This window comes from Magallana gigas, chromosome 6, assembly GCF_963853765.1.
Source record: "Magallana gigas chromosome 6, xbMagGiga1.1, whole genome shotgun sequence".
NCBI lineage: Eukaryota > Metazoa > Mollusca > Bivalvia > Ostreida > Ostreidae > Magallana > Magallana gigas.
Window position 1 is genome coordinate 28,923,637 of NC_088858.1, and position 18,696 is coordinate 28,942,332.

Below are 18,696 nucleotides of genomic sequence, written 5' to 3' on the forward strand. Positions count from 1 at the left end.
ACAAATTGAAAACTAGCTGATCCAAGAAAGATAACTTTCAATTACCTCTATTGGATTCACATGACGTATAATTTAGAGTTATCGTTCCTAGTTCAATGCGCAATCGTTCATGCACAACTGTCAGCTTTCTTTTTGGATTTTGCCTTCAAGAGGTAGTTCGATCATTCCCAATCTCCAACAATTAGGATATTTTACCAAGTACCAACAAAGTTCGCAAGTTATTTTTGTAGGAAACATAATGGTGAGTGTTTTCTCCCATTTATCCTCGCTACTAGCGGTGTTTAGGGTGCATTTATGCAAAATCATAAAATCATTACAAAAAACCATGTGTTGCCATGATTGTTCAATAACTCATATGATCAAATCTAAACACCAAACTATTTCTGAGAAGCTCATGTTAATCTTTCATAAACATAATTGTTTAACAGTAGTGTTTCACTTATTGTTATTGAGGCCCCTTTAAGGTTTCTTAAAATTTTTTTCTTATTACTGCCTATAATCTTAAGGTCCTGTTCCGCCTTAAAATGTTGGAGCCTCACAATATTTCCATAAGGTTGTTTGGCAAAAAAGGAATGGTGTGGGAGGATGTTGAGCCAGGCTTTCGTGACCTAGTCCAACAGTTTGGTTATCAGATGTACTAATGATTCATTGTGGGGGTAACAGTATTGGTACTATGTCTTTGTGTCGCTTTCAAAAATGCATGAAACTGACAGTTGCCAATATTCACTCTAATCAGCCCAATTGTAGAATTATTTGCAGGTGTCATATCTTACCAAGAACATATTACCATCATATGTTCTCGCACATAGCAGAGGAAAAAGCAGATGTTAGGATCAACAGTTCCATGTCAAACTTTGTCAATGCTAGAAATGGGGGCTAAATCAACTACAAAATGCAACTCAAAATCATACCCCGATGGCATTCATCTCTCTGATTGTGCTCAAACTTTATTTTTGAATGGTATTCAATCTGGCTTGCATACCTGTCAACATTCCAAATATTTTTTGGGGGAGAAAACGCGCGACGACCTTTTTTGATAGTAAAAAGTCATCGCGCGTTCTTTTAGTTCATACTGAAAACTAAGAAATAACAAATGATACACTTTAATGTTCTTTATTATAATTGTAAGCTGCTGATTTAGTTAGTTTTAGAGTGTCCTTAGAAGGTTTCACTTGATGGCATTCCTCTTTACAGTTCATTTTAGCACATAGAAAACTACATAGTGTCTGATTGTCCATGGAAGCTCTTTGTTCTGTCTGTTTTTTTCTCACATGGGAGAAGTTACACCCTCTCACAATCTGCTTTGCTGTTTGGGATACAACACATAGACTGAGCAATTTTACTAAGACGTATCTTTTCTTCTTTGGCTTTAGTGGTGTATTTTCCATGCTTAAAAACTTCGTACATGATTATAATAAGGAATGCCATATTTCCAAAACTTATTTCCATTTATAAGTTCATTTGTATATTGTCATATTTTGCTGCAGAGTGTCTATTCGACACTAGCTGGTATCCTGTTGTTATTTTTCTAATGTGTATTTCTAAAATTTCAACATCTGGCATGCCTGTCTCTGTTAATAAACTCTGCTAATGAGAATTGGAAGCAATTACAATCCCAGTAATCACTGGTAGCACAGTTGACACCTAGTTGATTACTGTAAATTCCTAATTAAACGCGAGGAATTAATATCCGTGTAAAATCGCAAGAAGCCCGTCTCGCGAATTTTAAAATCTCGCTTTTAATTTTCAGAGATATGTAAACTACATGAAACTATGATAAAATTTCGGCATTAGCGATTTTATGTTCTCGTGATTTGATGGAAAACCGTTGAATCGCGGAATTAAGTACTCGCGTAAAATAAGGAATCTACAGTACCTGTTATCAGCAGCAATAAACATGTATCTACCGATAAACAATGAACTGCCATCTTCTCTTTCACAGGAAATATGGTATTATTCAAAGCGAAAACAGTAAAAATTCCGGATTTCTTAAAAATCGGTAGAAATTGGGGGTAAAAAATATATCGGTAGACAAGCGGTAGAATGGGTTCAAAATCGGCAGACTCCCGAAAAAATCGGGAGAGTTGACAGGTATGGGCTTGTACAAAATATTGCTTGAAAACCTTGATACTTTTCCTCCTTTACATTCATAAAGCAGTTTAGTCATGGCATGGGCAAAATTTGCTCACTTGTGGCGGATGTCCATAAGCATCAAGTAAGTTGTTTGATGCTTTCGTACCTCATATGGCCGAATTTTGCATGAAGCCCCATCGCAGATTCTGTTTATTGTCAATTCATTGTTTCATTGAGGTCTTATTGTATATATTGTGTTCTTTGCCATTTATTATACTATTAAAGTACTGTCCACACACTTGCTTGTTATTCTATTCTGTTGAAATAAAAGCTTTGGATCACAATGGCTTCCAAATGGCTATTTATCAAAACAAGGAACATATTTTTGAAGAAAAGCATGAGATTTTCTTGTCAAGGAGGTTGGCTGAAGACAGAGCTAAAACGCAGTAGATTTCCCCGTAAACCGGTAGAATTAACATATATAGAATTAACATTTACGCGAAAATGTTAGCCAAGATAACCTAAACTTTTCATATAAATGCCTACTGCATTAGCAATTTACCCATAAAAATTTGTGGGTCCTGACCAGTGGGATCTTACCTTGGTGGTGCCCTTCCCTGTAGACAGAGCTTAGGAATGGGCAGTGGCTCCGTGGGGAGAGGATGATAGGTACACAATGTAAACATTCCTCTACAAAGAAATCAAAATGACCTGTATTTATACTCAACAAACCACAGTAAAGAAGGACAGACAAGAAATAGCTGTTTTAAAGTTAAATACATGTATCCATTTTTCAACACATACAGGTAACTCTCGATCAATTGAAGTCTAAGGGACCAAGGAAAAACTTCCAAGGATCAAGAGTTCGAGTTTGGAATTTTCCGGGTTGACTGATAGGTTTAAAATTTAGTCATACAGGATGTTATGATTCAGCCATTTACTATAGTGCTAACCATACGCATGTGCTTTAACATAGTTCTTTTTCCCTGTTAAATATACAGATATGGCCCTGCTGTCACCAAGTTTCAGTATTCACTCAGTCTCAAGTCTGAGTTTTGACCTCATTTATGTGTACATTTTATTTTTTGGAGAATTTGAGTGATGGCGTCACCTGAACATAATTATCATCAACTATAAATAGAAACAAACATTGAATAAATTATGATCAGATTCCTCAGTACCATGAGTACTACATACTGGACTGTGAGATGTCTTGTTGTAAATTAAATAACAAAGAATCAACCACTGTACAGGTTATAAGAACTTTTCTACATGTATGCATAATTTCTGAAGTTTATTTATTAGTTGCTAAACCACTGTAGATTTTAACATAGCTAGAAAATAGTTCTTACCTTCCAACAGGGAGGGCCATAGTTCTGATGCAAATGTTGTATAAATGGCGCTCTTGTTCTTCAATGAAATCATGATCACTACAAGAGAAAGACAGTAGAGCACATTTGGTTATATCAATGTCATTAATTCCACTTGTAGTATGAGGCAAAGGAAATAAAAAGATCAAGATTTATTGACAATTTTATACTTTAACATCTATAGTACTTTGACCTTACCCATACCTGTTAACCCTCCCGCATTGCGCGGGAGACTCCCGCAAAACGGCCTAAAAATCTAAGATCTCCCGCATCCAACCTTATCTCCCGCGCGGGAGACAATTTTCTCCCGCAATTGTATTTGTCTTCCCCATACCCCCCCTCCCAATTCTGAATCTTTACATGCAAATTTCAACAACCACTGCGGGTTTTTCTCTGATTTTGAGTTAAAAAAGCTGCTGTGTAGCTTGAATATATCAAAATCCATCCAAGTACTGTCTACCGTGATCATAGTATGACATGTTATAGTCCAGTTTACTTTTTACGATTAATTCAGGTTTTGACTTAAATCAGTTACGTATTTATAGTTATGCATAAAAATAATTGAAAGCTAAAAACATCTTGATTTTACTCTGTAACACCAAAGAAAACAATACACAGCCAATGGTGTCACTTAACAGGTGCACAGGTAAAGCACCCAAGCCACGTGCAGTGAGTCGTGACTAATTCTGTCTGGACAGCATGGTTGGTAAAAATCAAAGTGAGTTTGGAACACTGAGCGTTTATACAAGTTACCGATAAAAGTGAAGCTCGAGTAAAAAAGTGTAAAAGCATTTCACAACAGTTTTTAAAGTTTATAGTACCGGTACTATGAATTACAGGGATGCTATAGACATTACAACAGAGGTCATTTTTAAATGATACTGGAGAAATACATGTTGTTTTGTGAATTAAAAATCTTTCCTATATATAAGGCAAAAAATAATTTTAATGAATATTATTTACTGGTATTTTCTTAACTGGGTTTCACTGCATATTCAAAATATGCAAAATAAATTTTCTGTGTTTACCTTAGATGTCAGCATGCAGTGATGGTTCAATACTCAACAATAAGAAGACTTAATATAAAAAGTGGCACTATTGACTTCTTGTATTGTACTATGCAAACAAATTAATAGTTTTCTGAACACAACACAAGTTGTAATTGCACACTGGTGTTCATAGAAATAATAAAATTTAAAATAATTGCAAATGCATTAATTACAATGGTAAAATAAGGTATCTAACAGTATTTCACGTGAAAAAACGTCGATTACGCAAAATCTCCCCCTTAGCCAAGTTGGTAAGGGGGAGATTCTCCCACATAGCAGCTTCGAAAGGTTAACAGGTATGCTTACCTGACCTCTGGCCTTTGAGTGAGAGCTATTCTGGCTGGACGGGAGGACTGAAGGAGACGCCGTGCTTCGGACACTCGCAGATCTTCAGAAAATCTCAATCTAAGCAGCTAAAAGCAATCATATTATCAACAAACTTAGTGGATTGTTTTCAGCCCTATGTGAATCTTTCTGATCTTGATCCTGTGTAAAATCACAAATGATAATCTTTAATGGGGAATGTTTCTAATAAACATTCAAAGTGATATTCTGAATTGTGATAACTTTCAGTTAAAATGCAATGAATGTAAGTGTACTTATACTCAGATTGGGTGCGCTTATACTCAGAATTAAACAAAAGAATTTGAAAGGAAAAATCCAGCAGATTAGATACATGCAATTTAACTCTATATTCTTATAATGCTTTATGTGAAAAAAAAAGACATATTTACTACTTGGTAAAATCAATCCCGCGACCGTGAAATATGTGGTACACATGATACATGCATGCAGATGCTACACAATCAAGTCATGAGCAGTTTATGTTTGAAGTAGGAACATCAAATAATTATTAACTAAAAAGAATTTGCCTGAACATGATTGCAAAGATTTACATTCAGACAGATTCTTATAGAGATGGAATAAAAATAATGCTGTACATATACTTGTATTTACCTCTTGATCTAGATGTTCCATGCCATCCTCCTCATACTGCGTGCCTTCCGTCCCTGTGTAGGGTTTGGAGGTATATATACCTGGAGGACAAACATTCTTTTTTTTGCCCATGGACAAAAGTTTTGCTAAATCCTGGCGTCCTGTAAAATTATCAACAATAATTTTTTTAATATGAGTCTAGTTGTTTATGAGATACATAAACATTTCTTTTTAAATCAAATCTGTTTTACACACCTGTGTATATTATGCACCCTTAGGTTGAGTGTAAAACGATGAAAAAAATACTATTTCTAAGTTTGCTCCTATGTATGCAACCAATTAACAAATTTTTTTTAAAAAGTTCCTGATGTGCATGCATTTATATTGAGAGTATTAAAAGCTCTTGAAAGTAATAATGTTTGCGGGTCTAATCCCAAAACAATAAAAGTAATTACTTAAATGAGAATTGGTCCACTTTGTTGATTATTGTTATGAATATTCACAAATTTTTTTTTATGCCATACATCATCATTGGCCATGCAGAAAAATTGAATACCATGTGTAGCACCAGTATGATAATTTGTCTTCATCACCTGGTGTATTATAGCTCGAGCAAGGACCAAAATTAAGCATTCAGTGCTCATATTTATATGGTATTTACGTTGGGATCGGTGCCATTTATCAATGCAGCTCAATTACAGCTGAGCACTGATCATCGCCTTTATACCCTTGTCTTGGAGCTGTACAGACGTGTTTCTAGTCTCGGGCGGTCAGGCGGACAGTTATTTCAAACACTGTATGGCCATATTGGCTTCTTCCTAGAACCTGAACCCCTAACCCTGCATGGGGCCATGAATTTCACAATTTTTGGTAGAGGGCTTCATGGACATCATAACCATGCATTCAGTTTTTTCCTACTGTGTGTGGAAGTGGAGAAGAAGACTTTTGAACATTTGGCTTTTTTTTCTGTTGCATATTTGGCCCCGCCTGTGGCGCCACGGGGATGGTGGAGCCATGAATTTCACAACTTAGATTCTTCTTACCATAGAGATGCTTCATACCAAAAACAGTAACAATTGGCCTTGTAGTTTTCAAGAAGGAGTTAAAAATAAATGAAATTGCTAATGCGATGACTAACGAAGACCAATTTCATTAGGTCACCTGAGTGACTCTCTCTATAAAGTGAAGTACCTCAGGTGACCGTAAAAGAATTCACATATCTATCATCTGAAAAGTACACATCTGTTATTATAAAGATACATTTTTGAGAAAAAAAAACCTTAATTTTTGTTCACCTATTAGAACATAGGGCTCTTCAGGCCAATCTGATGGTGGGTTATATCTGCAGTGAAAAATGGCTTCTCTAAAGGGTAATGATAAACCTACTGGTAAACATTCCAATTCTTCCAAAGTCATACCTGCAAAATAATTCAAATTCTTAATTATTAACCATACAAAATTTACTGCCTTAGTTCTAAAAACATACATGTAGGTAATAACAGATTACAAAGCTCACTGAGACAAGGCATCACCATAGGGAACCATCTTTATCATATTAAATGAAAATGATAATTAATGATCTTGGATATTCATGGATACTGTAGTGTGGTTTGACACAATATCATATATCATATGTTAAAAAACTGTTTGATAATCTTGTTAATTTCATACAGTATTGCATATGATATTGCATCTTATGATATTATACAATATTGTGTCATATGAAATATCATATGATACAATATAATATTGTATTATATAATGAAGCAATATGATATTGTTACATAAAACATTGTATCAGGATATGATATTGTATCATAAGATATGACACAGTATTGTATCGTGTTATAAATTATTGTATTTGATCACATGATACATCACATAACATAATATAGTGTTAAATCTATAAAGCAAACTGGCGTGGCGCCTTGCCCGATTTTATCAGCGCCATGCCCTTTTTTTCTAAACCCTATGCCTTTTTAATAATAAATAAAAGTGATGAAATTTTTATTGAATGTACATTTAATTCTAAACCACCATTGCCCTCGCCTCTGTTTTGATTGCAAAGTTAAACCAAAACTCGCTGGACTTCACGCACGAGTGACCTAGCTGAGACAATATTAGTAACATGGTTTGTAGTAGACCTAATATGGTTTATACATGGTCAGTAAATTCCATATGCGGCGAGAGCGGAGCTCAAGCCCCCATATGGAATTTACTGACCATGTATAAAGCATATTAGGTCTACTACCAACCATGTAAAGATTATATCTTACGGACTGTCTTTTTTCAATGATATTAAAAAAGTAAATAAAACAATGGAAATCGAGCTTTTTATCATAATATTACGTTTCAATTTGAGTACAAAACCTGACATCATAATGCTCTAAAATGACGTCATAATGCTCGAAGGGGGTAATATTTTCTACTGACTATGTATGAAATATACATAGTCTCCATGTGACTGCTGTTAGCCAATGATTTTTTTTACAATTTAGCAGGAGGTAAGATATTAGCAATACATGTAAACTGGAGAGGCCCAAGCTGAGGGGGTATACACAGCTGTCCTGTATAAATGGGTGATTTGACACCTAATTACTGTACAATAATTTGATAAATAACAACTGAATTATCTCCTTGAAATTATTAGACAAATTGTACAGCTAGTTTATCATTGAGACATCAAAAGGTTAATTATAAAGAGAATTAACACAAAAAAAAACATTTTACGGAGATAATTTGAAATTCTAACACGGAGGCACCTAAAACCATGTTTTGACTAATGAAACATTTTAATAAAAATCTAGATGTTAATTTTTTTTATTCTTTTTTAAGCTTTTAAACAATCGTCAGATTAACCAGAATATTCTCCGTTTCAAAAAAACGTAGCTCTTCTTCTTGAAGAATGTAGAAACTTAATTCATAATAAAAGATTGTTATACAGATTTTAATATTAATGCAAATTGATTTTTAAAAAGTTTAAAACAACAATTTCAATATCAATATTTCTGTGGTAAAAAGGGTTTAATAATTAATTTTGCCATCAGTTGACTACGTATTCTCTTTTGAATGAGAAGTGGACATGCATAGCCTACATCCACGCTATGCCTGTCCACTCCTCAAAAGAGGATATTGTCTACATTATACATGTCCTATGATTCATTACTGGATACAGATGTGACCAATGCCATGACTGTTCTGAGGGATAAAAATAAATGTAAATCAATTTAAGATACGCTTGTTTCAAGGATTAATGATTTATAATATTATCGCAGAAAAAGGTGCCCCTTTCAAGGTTTTATAATATTAACCGCGGAGAAAAGTGCCCTTTTCACCATAATTTAACATGCCCTTTTCAAATCTTAGTATTAACACTACATAATACAGCATCATATGATACACAATATCAAATAATACATCACAATACTGTAAAATAGTAATATCATATTGTATGATATAGTATGATATCATGAAATTAATTATGATATTGTATCATATCATATGTATCATTTTAGATACATTTAAGATAATGTATCATGTGATACAATATAATTGATACAACATTATACCACAAGATTCAATATGGAGTGCATCAGAATCCCAAGATGCATCACCTATTCAAATTTGATAAAGACGGAGACAATAATAAATAAGATTTGTCTATGAAAGGGCAACTGCTCTAAATTCTTTAACCAGCTCAAAATACCTTAACCTCATTCAGCATTCAAAACCTATGGCTCAGATTCAGCACTTGAGCCTGTCAAATGCATAAGTATCATAAATTGCACCATCCATGCAAGTTTAGTGAAGTTGGGACCGGTAATAACTAAGATATAATCATTATAGGGCACCTGCTCCAAAAACCTTAACCTCATCCAGCATACAAAACTTATAGCTCAGATTCAGCATTCGAGCCTGTCAAATGCATAAGTATCATAGAACACACCATCCATGCAAGTTTGGTGAAGTTAGGACCAGTAAAAAATAAGATATAATCATCAGAGGGCACCTGCTCCAAAAACTTTAACCTGTTCCAAAAACCTTTACCTCATCCAGCATCCAAAACCTTTGGCTCAGATTCAGCATTCAAGCCTGTCAAGTGCATCATTATGATAAGACTCGCCATCAATGCAAGTTTTGTGACGTTAAGTCCAGTAGTAACTTAGAGATGGCTATCAAAGGGCACCTGCTTCAAAAACCTTAACCTCCTCCATCATCTGAAATTGATGGCCCAGATTTAGCATCCAAGTCTTTCAAGTCCATAAGTAGGTCCAGATCGATGCATCATCAATGCAAGTTTGGTGAAGATAGAACAAGGAATAACTTAGATACAGGACATGCTGCAACAAAATCCTTAACCAGGTCAAGATGCCGCTGGTATAGCATAAGCTACCCCCGACTTCGTCTCGATGAGCTAAAAATACAGGTTCCAATATATATTTATCTATAATCTAAGCTATCAGCATTTTCTTCATCTCTTTCAGCTACTCAAAGAAGCCAATCATAGTATACTCACCCAAATCTGTCATGAATAAAACCATTCTTTCCTGTACACTGGTAGTTGGAACAGTCACAGAGAAGCTTCTGGACAGAGACAAATCTGTAATTGGACCCCTGTGACCTGGATACAAAAAGCATAAATGACAATAATGTAAATAATTCAACAAAAAATCATACGAACAGCTAATAAATACATTCAATCAATACATGTAGCTTTTCAAGTGTTTATAAATTCTTGTCTATTTTATGTTGTTTAAGTGTTAGATGTTTTTTTCCGGCAGAACATCTTGCTGCCTAACCCTCTGACATACAAAACCTAATAGTACACATAGTCCTATGACATGTCACAATTTGCTAGAATGAAAAAAGTTTAAATTTGCTCATAGCACTGACACAGACCTTTGAGACTAAAGAAGGTTCTGTAACATTAAATTCTCTGTCAATCTTATACAGGAGGCCAGTATCATTTTTTATCTAAGATTGCATATCTTTTCGCCTATTTGACATATAGACTTCTTATCCATCATGCTTTCTATCATAATCAAGTAATTTTCTGCCGATTTGAGAAACTATTTCAAGGTGTAGTGAAGCACCTTAAATATGCAAAGGAAAGCAAGACATATATTCAAGTTTGCACAATATAATTATCTAATAGTTAGAATAGAAATTCTAGCTCATTGGTCTGTCATATTATGCATGTCCAAGTTGAAAAAATATGTCTGTAAAGCATGCATTAGTATTTTGTGGTCAAATTAATTGATCATTATTGTATTTCTTGAAAGCATTCGCATGGAGATAAAATCAACCTGCCTATTTGTTAAATTTTTTAAACAGAATATTTGTTATCCGTCATGTACCGGGAAGTAAAATTCACATAAAAACTAAATTTCTTGCAAGGTTTTCATACAGTTCTTAAACGCCTTGTATGATTCAGTATGGTTCTCGCATGATACGATGCCCTTCTTATCAGTACATTTTTGGCATGATACATTGCACTTCTTATACTTCACGGTACGTTTCTTGCACAATACAATACGCTTCTTATACAATACGAAAGTTGCACCCTCCTTATACGCTTTTTAGGTGTAGTAGTGCGTTTCAGAGTCTGCATCATTGTCACACAAAGAGTGGTAACAATGTTCTAGTTTAAGAACAATACCTGCAGGTGCCAATCTTCTTAAACAGCGATCCACAGCTTGCTCTGTTGTCATGTTCTGCTTGACTAGTACAGCATACAACTACAAAAAAACCACATATACATAAAATGATGGAAATTGTGGGTTAAAGTGAATCAATACATCGTCACAACATGTCTGACATATATCCATCAGTTTCAAACGCTTTTGTGTAAATATTGGCATTTCTGGTGCAGTGGTTCTTGAGAAGAAGATTTTGAAACATTTTTCCTACTTATTTCTATGTAAAACTTTGAAATGTCCCTGGAGCCCCAGTTTTGATCCAGGGTAACAATTTTTACAATTTGGAATCTTCACTATAGAATCTTCCAATTGGCATTTCTGGTGCAGTGGTTCTTGAGAAGAAGATTTTTAAAGACACATACCCTATACTCACTGTTTTGCAATTATCTCCCCTTTAAAAAGGGTTTAGCGATTTATTTTAACAAATTGAAATCACTTGCCATAGGGATGCTTTGTACCAAGTTTGGTTAAATTTGGCCCAGTGGTTTTAGAGAAGAAGTAAAAAACGTGAAAAGTTTACAGAGGGACGGACGCATAGACGACCTTTGGTTCAGATGAGCTAAAAACATGGGATGAAATAATTGTGTATACAATATTTCAATATTTAAGTCGAAATATTATTACAAACACTACTTTCCTTATATCTATATACACACTCATATGTTTCAGTTTCATATTTTGGGAGATTCAAATAAAAATAATGCAATATTCACCCATGATTTTTAAAAAGGTTTTTCTTTTTAAAATTTTATAACATTCACCTTCATTCGAATGTTTAAAGGCCGAACATTTTTACCGGGTGGTAAATCTCAGGTGAGGGCAGGGCTTAATTTCTAGAGGTGTGAAAGTCTCCGGGGCTTGCAGTCTACCTGCGGTCGTGAACGCTGCTAATCACTATACACAGGAAGCAAATTAATACACAGGAAATAAATAATTAGCCAGAATTGGCCATAGTTTGAATATGTTATTGTTCTAATGACCATACGAAGCGATTTTATACAGAAATGTTTAGCGTCGTCCGAATTTTCTCTAAGCACACGTGTGTAAAGTACAATTGAAAAAAAATTCAGTAAATTAATTCTGCTTTAAAAATATAAGTCGATACATTGTGTTTAGCCCTTGACATTGTTTAGGAAGGTAATTTTAATAAATATAATTGTATAAGAAAACCATACGATCAGTTGGAATGTGGAATGTAAAGGCAGCCATTACACAGTGACAATTAATGGAGTTCGTTTTCCATTGAGTGACGTTTTCGTGCAACAAGTTCCAGTTGAGTGTATTACCAGTAAATACAGCTTTAGTAGCTCAGAAGAGTGTATGTGCTTTGGAGCTGCTCATGCATCTTCGTAGAATTTATTAGATCACATGCATTCAACATGATTGAAATATAAATTGCGTATTTTCAATTACTGAATAATTATTTTTCATAAACAATGTTGATACTGGTGATGTTAAAAATTCAATTTATAATCCCCCTTTTAATACGTGACGGAAGATATCAAATATAACGTTGTTAATTGCTAGTAAACAGAAATCCGCGGACCTGGCAAGATCACGCTCGGACGATCACGTCAATCAAACTGGGTGCTATTGTTTCAAACTTGACTGACAAGCGGCATCTTTTTGAAGTTTGTACAGGTAAAAAAGGGGGCGTTTGTAAAATGTTCGGCCTTTAAGCAGAAAATTTTTAAAATTAGAAAAACAAGGGTTTTTCTTGATCAAGACTTCAATATTAAAAATTTTCTAAAAAATCCTAAAACTGCATAATATTCAACAAGACTATAACATATACTCTGCAACCTTATCTTGTTGAATATTGGGCCTTCCTTTTAGAAACAAATGCATGTGACAACAATTTCTTCCAATTAATTAGTGTAGAGAACCATTTACCATAATTCTTCACTTTTTTCAATTCAAGAGAAAAAACAATTACAGCAAGTAGATGTATATATACATAACATTAAAATAAAACCTGAATTAAGCTACAAAAAATTGGTTAAAACCTACTGAAATAATGCTCTTTGTGAGATTACAAACACCAGGAATGTATGGAAATGGGAAACATTCTTGTTCTTTTAAGGCTGCATTAACCCAGTGATCCACCGACACCACCTGGTCAAACACCATCCCTGGATACTGCAGCTTGATCAGATGCTCTACCACAGGAAAATAAGCATCATGATGGTAAATGTTAACATGAATTCAAAAAAATTATCTGATATATCTGCCATTGCAAGTGTTGCAATGGCAGACATTTATCACTTGATATTGATAAATTTATCAATTGATATTATGAATTTATGTCTGGCAGACAGATTTACTCAGAATAAAACAATCAATTGTTCAGATATCCACTGAAAATAGTTAATGTAATGAATAATTAGATAAATCAATTACCAGTGAGGACCTTTAACATTCATACATCCCTACCTTCTGTGATCTGACTTGGCTCATCACTACAGCTGTTATATAAAGATGGAAACTTTCTACAGTAGTAATCTGCATAATTTGTTTTCCTTAAATCTCTGAAAAAAATATATTCCATTAATTATAACACGTTTAATACTCAAGGTGTAGTAATGGTTGCTATTGGGAAAAGATGCATTTAATATTTGTATTTGAAAATTATGTGACTATATATACTTAAAGAAAAAACATAGGTAAGCTTACTGAGACAAGGCATTACCTTTATGACCTTTATGACCTTTATCATATTATATGAAAATCATAGTTAATGATCTTGGTCTATTCTTGAATATTCATGGATACTGTAGTGTGGTTTGAAACAATATTGTTATAAATCATATGTTAAAAATTGTTTGATAATCAAATGTTAATTTCATAAAGTATTGTAATATATAATTTTAATCAATATAGTAGTATAAAATACGATATTGTATCATATGATAATATTTTTCTTACAATATAATATTATATGATATAATATTGTTTCATATAATACAAAAGTGTGTCATATCATACATTATTATGCCTCCTGTCAGTTTGAGGCTATATATTCAATACTCATCTATTTTCGCATAGTATACAATGGGTTTATATAGCGTAAGCATACTATGCCGAAATAGAGCACGGCAAATGTTTACAACGAAAACTTTGCTAGCGCCGACAGTGGGTTGCGTACTCTTGCCACTAAAAGCATTGTCTTGAAACCCAACGCTTATTTTTTGGGACAAGACAACACTCAAATGTCACAGCTATTTATAGCAAAGCACGTCAGAATATACAACACTTGGCATAATAATAAAAATAGTGTTGGGTTGTGCATGTACTATGCCTAAATAGTAGTCAGGGTTTGATACGAGCCTCTGGCTCGTGCACCATGTATCAAACCATGACTACTATTTAGGCATAGTACATGCACAACACAACACTACTATATAAATATTGTATTATAAAAACATGTTATATCATTTAATAACAAACACATCTATCAAGCAAGTTTGAATAAGGTAGGAGTTTTTTAAGCATCCTTGCTGATGGAGATCAGGCTCTGTAACTGAAGAAACCTCTGTGATTCATTTATATTATAGGTAAATCAACCATGCAAGTTTGAAATAGTACTATCATCTATTAAACATGTGACCTGTTCCAAAAAACTAAACCTCACCCAGCATCTGAAACCTATTGCTCAGATTCAGCATTCTTGTCTGAGTGCATAAAATTCATTAGACTCATCATCCATGCAAGTTTGGTGAAGTTAGGACCATTAATAACTAAGATATAATCATCAGAGGGCACCTGCTCTAAAAACTTCAACCAGCTCAAAAACCTATCAAGTGCATAAGCATCATAAGGCGCACCATTCATGTAAGTTTGGTGAAGTAAGAAACAGTAATAACTAAGATATAATCATCAGAGGGCACCTGCTCCACAAACTTTAACCACCTTAAAAAACTTTAACCTCATCCAGCATCAGAAACCTTTGGTTCAGATTCAGCATTCAAGCCTGTCAAGTGTATCAGATTCAGCATCAAAGTCTTGATAAAGATAGGAAAAGTGATAACTTAGATACAGGACCTGCGAAAAAAAAAACCTAAGCCAGGTCCAGACGCTGACGCCGGGTATAGCATAAGCTCTCTCCAACATCGTCTCGGTGAGCTAAAAACTCGTAACTACAGTACAGGCCACGAGTATCCCGACACCCACCGTGTAAAAAACACGGTGGAAAACGGTCTGTGTCACACCGTGTACACGGTGTGACACAGTGTATGTGTATTGGAAAATTCAAGAAAAAGCACCGTGTCGCACTGTGACCGCCCGTGTAACTCCGTGGCCCCTGTGTTACTCCGTGGATATCGTTACCTGAGACGTTGATAGAAATAGCGTATGTTTAGAAATAAAGAAATTATAGCTAAACAATGGTTGAAACAATCTTCAAATTTAAAAAAGAAAGAATCTCAACTTAAGTTACGCGGACCCAGAAAATTGTCGGGGCTTTCAACGTGAAGTTCATTTTTTGTGATCTGAAAACTTGACGTAAATGGGTACCTTTTAATTCATTTGTTCTTATATAAATTTAAATAAATTCACCAAATATATTTTATTTATCGATTGATATATAATCAAAATTCAAATCAATTAATTTCATCGGGTTTATTTTTCTAAACACACGTGATGTTGTAACTGACGATCCGATAAAAATGTCGGGAACGTAAACGACTTTAAGTTATTTTCTGTTATCTAAAAACTCTGTTGTATTAATTAATTTACAGCCTTACTTTAAACCAAATAAAAAATGAGAAATGAAAACATTTCAGATCATGTTTTTTAAAATACATGTGGACGTGCCGTAGTAAATGACAACCCCTATTACCGGTGACTCGAATGATTAGTATTTCAGCTATTTATGTAGCAATAAATAATCAAAAAATCACTATTATATGATAGAATATAGATAAATACATGAACAAACTCTTGTTAAATTATATTCAAGCATTGTACATGTAGTAAAAATATACCCGCATTTCATAAAATAACTTTCAACTTTATTTCCCGTATAGCTGGTAATGGCATCGTGATTTCACGCTCGTGCGATACCTGTACGGAACGCGAAAGCTGATCAGATACACAGCATTGTCTTTCATCTTGGGTTCTATACACAACAGGTGTTTTTGTCTTTCTTGTTAGGTGTCATTGTAATTAACAACTACCTCCGTGTATATTTGGACGTCTGAACAGGTGTACTCGAGATGCCGTTATTCACACCTTTCCGCGGACACCTGTTTGGTAACTCATCACAACCTGTCGTGTGTATGGTCTGAATATATCTTACTTCTACTTTGTTAGTTCCATGGTTTTTCTTAATCTCTAACAAACAAAAGAATTGTCTGTAGATATGTACACAAACAACTAAACGTAAGACTATCGGCGCGTGGATCCGAAGAACTAGAACAGCAACTCTATAAATGCGGGAATTTCACAAAGTATTAATTTGCGATAACAAATTATTTACCGAGTACATATATGTACGGAAAAAACCCATAAAATAGATGAATGAGATAATACTGGTAACTTTTGGCAAGCATTTAGAACAAACACAACTTTATTTACTCTATAACCTATCTAATATGTATGATGTGAAATAGTGTCGAAATTTTAACGAAAAATCTGATTATGTACATCGTCTACTGTACAAACTTTTCGTCATTGTGTTGAAATCGTTATTAAAACTATGGGTCTAAAATAAATGAATTAAATTCATACAAATAAAACTCTTATAATTCAAAAATGATTGCACACAAATATATGCTCTGAGAGAGAGAGAGAGAGAGAGAGAGAGAGAGAGAGAGAGAGAGAGAGAGAGATTTAACAACGCAATATTCCAACACTCATACATGTACATGCAGTATAACAATGAAGAAACTAAACATTGCAAACACTTAATACTTCATTGTTTAACATTTCTCTATTTTGCGGACTTCAAAAACAATAAAGCGACATTTTTTTTCCTCATCATGGAAGGAGCATGTGGTGTATCTCTTGGGCTGATTTGATTGACAGGGGTAGCACGTAGACTCTGACTGCATGGATTCTATCGCATTTTTTGGGAAAAGGGTCAATATAATGGAAACTATCAAACTAACTTATTACACTGAATTACAAGCAAAATGTACTGAAAGTTAAGTCATATACCGGTATATTCTCTCTCTCTCTCTCTCTCTCTCTCTCTCTCTCTTACGACGATCATTAAAACAATCAAACAATAAATTTTGCAATACTGAATACTTTCTTAGAACACAAATAGTTTCTAAACTATAGTTGCGTGAAAATGAAATAAAAATTATCTATAGTACCGACTGACGGATCCTACGTGCTATGAATATGTACCGTGCGGTACTACAAGGACAAGTACATCACACTTATGTATCATAAAAGAAAGAAAAATTACAAATATACTAAATATAAAGCAGTTTAATTATATTATTTAGAGAAAATGCCGTTGTTTTCAACAACCCGTTAGATTTGTTATCGTTGAATAGAGTATAAGTGTAAAAAATTCACCGTTACGATTAGACGCACTATTGAAACTGTGGAACTACTATATACGATTACTACTACGTTTAAAAACGGACTCAAACAAAAACTGATTTAACTGTATATTTCAATTTTAAAAAGGAAAAGAAAGTGTTAGTGTTTTATTTAATCAAACCTTTCTATGGGCGATATCGATTTTTTTTTTGTTCTCAATATCAACAAAAAACAACCGTAACAATCGCACATGTCTAAAAATTGCGTGCCTTCAAATTTTCTTTATAATATTTTCTATTTCTTTAATTCTTTTATGTACATCAATAAATATTTTATTCTTTATAAGTTTTATTCCCAAATCCTCCTTTTTTCACAGGTAAATACCGCGTGTTACACCGTGCAAATGTCCGTGTTGCATCGCGTTGCACCGTGTCGCACCGTGTTTTTTCTCGTTTCGAGGCCGTAACAGAGAACAATAGATCAAAGGTACCGACACTTCCACGCTCAGCGTGGACTTTCAAACACGGTGGTCGGTGTTTTTGTCGGGATACTCGTGAGCTGTACTGTATATTTTCAAATAATCGATTGTTTTGACTTGACGGCAGCCATTTTATGAACTTATTTAAGGCACAAAACTGTAGTTTCTGGACTAGAAATGCAAATTACATTTGATAATTTTTAAGTTTAATACATGATTGTATAGCAAAAATTATTTATAGAAGAAATTCACCGCAGATAAATCTATGAATATTTTTAAGCCATATGTACTACAAAGGAGTATTGGAACTTCCATTTCAATTATGAAATCCTTTTAATAGCTTATAAATAAGTGTACCTGTGGCTTATTTTTCAATTCATGTCTTTTGCTTTAAGATATATTTTAATGATTCTTTTAATTAATGATTACAGGAGATTTGGCAAATGTAATATGTCAACACAAAATAAGTATATTTATGATTTTAAGTAATAGAAGTCTTGGTAAGAACCTCGTAAGTTGTAAGAACTTGTGTTCGAACCATTTGTATATGTTTATGCAATAAAATATGTTCAAACCAAACCAGAAGTCTAATTATATAT

At 34.0% G+C, this 18,696-nt stretch overlaps 1 protein-coding gene across 2 annotated transcripts in view; it reads right to left on the reverse strand.

Annotated features, from left to right (window-relative positions):
* The window catches only part of LOC105321354 (anaphase-promoting complex subunit 1), a 101,142-nt gene that overhangs the window by 42,400 nt on the left and 40,046 nt on the right, over nucleotides 1–18,696 (reverse strand). For both annotated transcript variants that reach the window (XM_066086812.1, XM_066086811.1), the window contains exons 21-29: nucleotides 13,561–13,655; nucleotides 13,138–13,286; nucleotides 11,088–11,166; nucleotides 9,945–10,049; nucleotides 6,724–6,846; nucleotides 5,450–5,589; nucleotides 4,799–4,905; nucleotides 3,426–3,503; nucleotides 2,674–2,763 (exon numbers count right to left, since the gene is read on the reverse strand). In XM_066086812.1, the coding sequence (XP_065942884.1) occupies nucleotides 2,674–2,763; nucleotides 3,426–3,503; nucleotides 4,799–4,905; nucleotides 5,450–5,589; nucleotides 6,724–6,846; nucleotides 9,945–10,049; nucleotides 11,088–11,166; nucleotides 13,138–13,286; nucleotides 13,561–13,655 (966 nt within the window). The remainder of the gene's footprint in view (nucleotides 1–2,673; nucleotides 2,764–3,425; nucleotides 3,504–4,798; nucleotides 4,906–5,449; nucleotides 5,590–6,723; nucleotides 6,847–9,944; nucleotides 10,050–11,087; nucleotides 11,167–13,137; nucleotides 13,287–13,560; nucleotides 13,656–18,696) is intronic.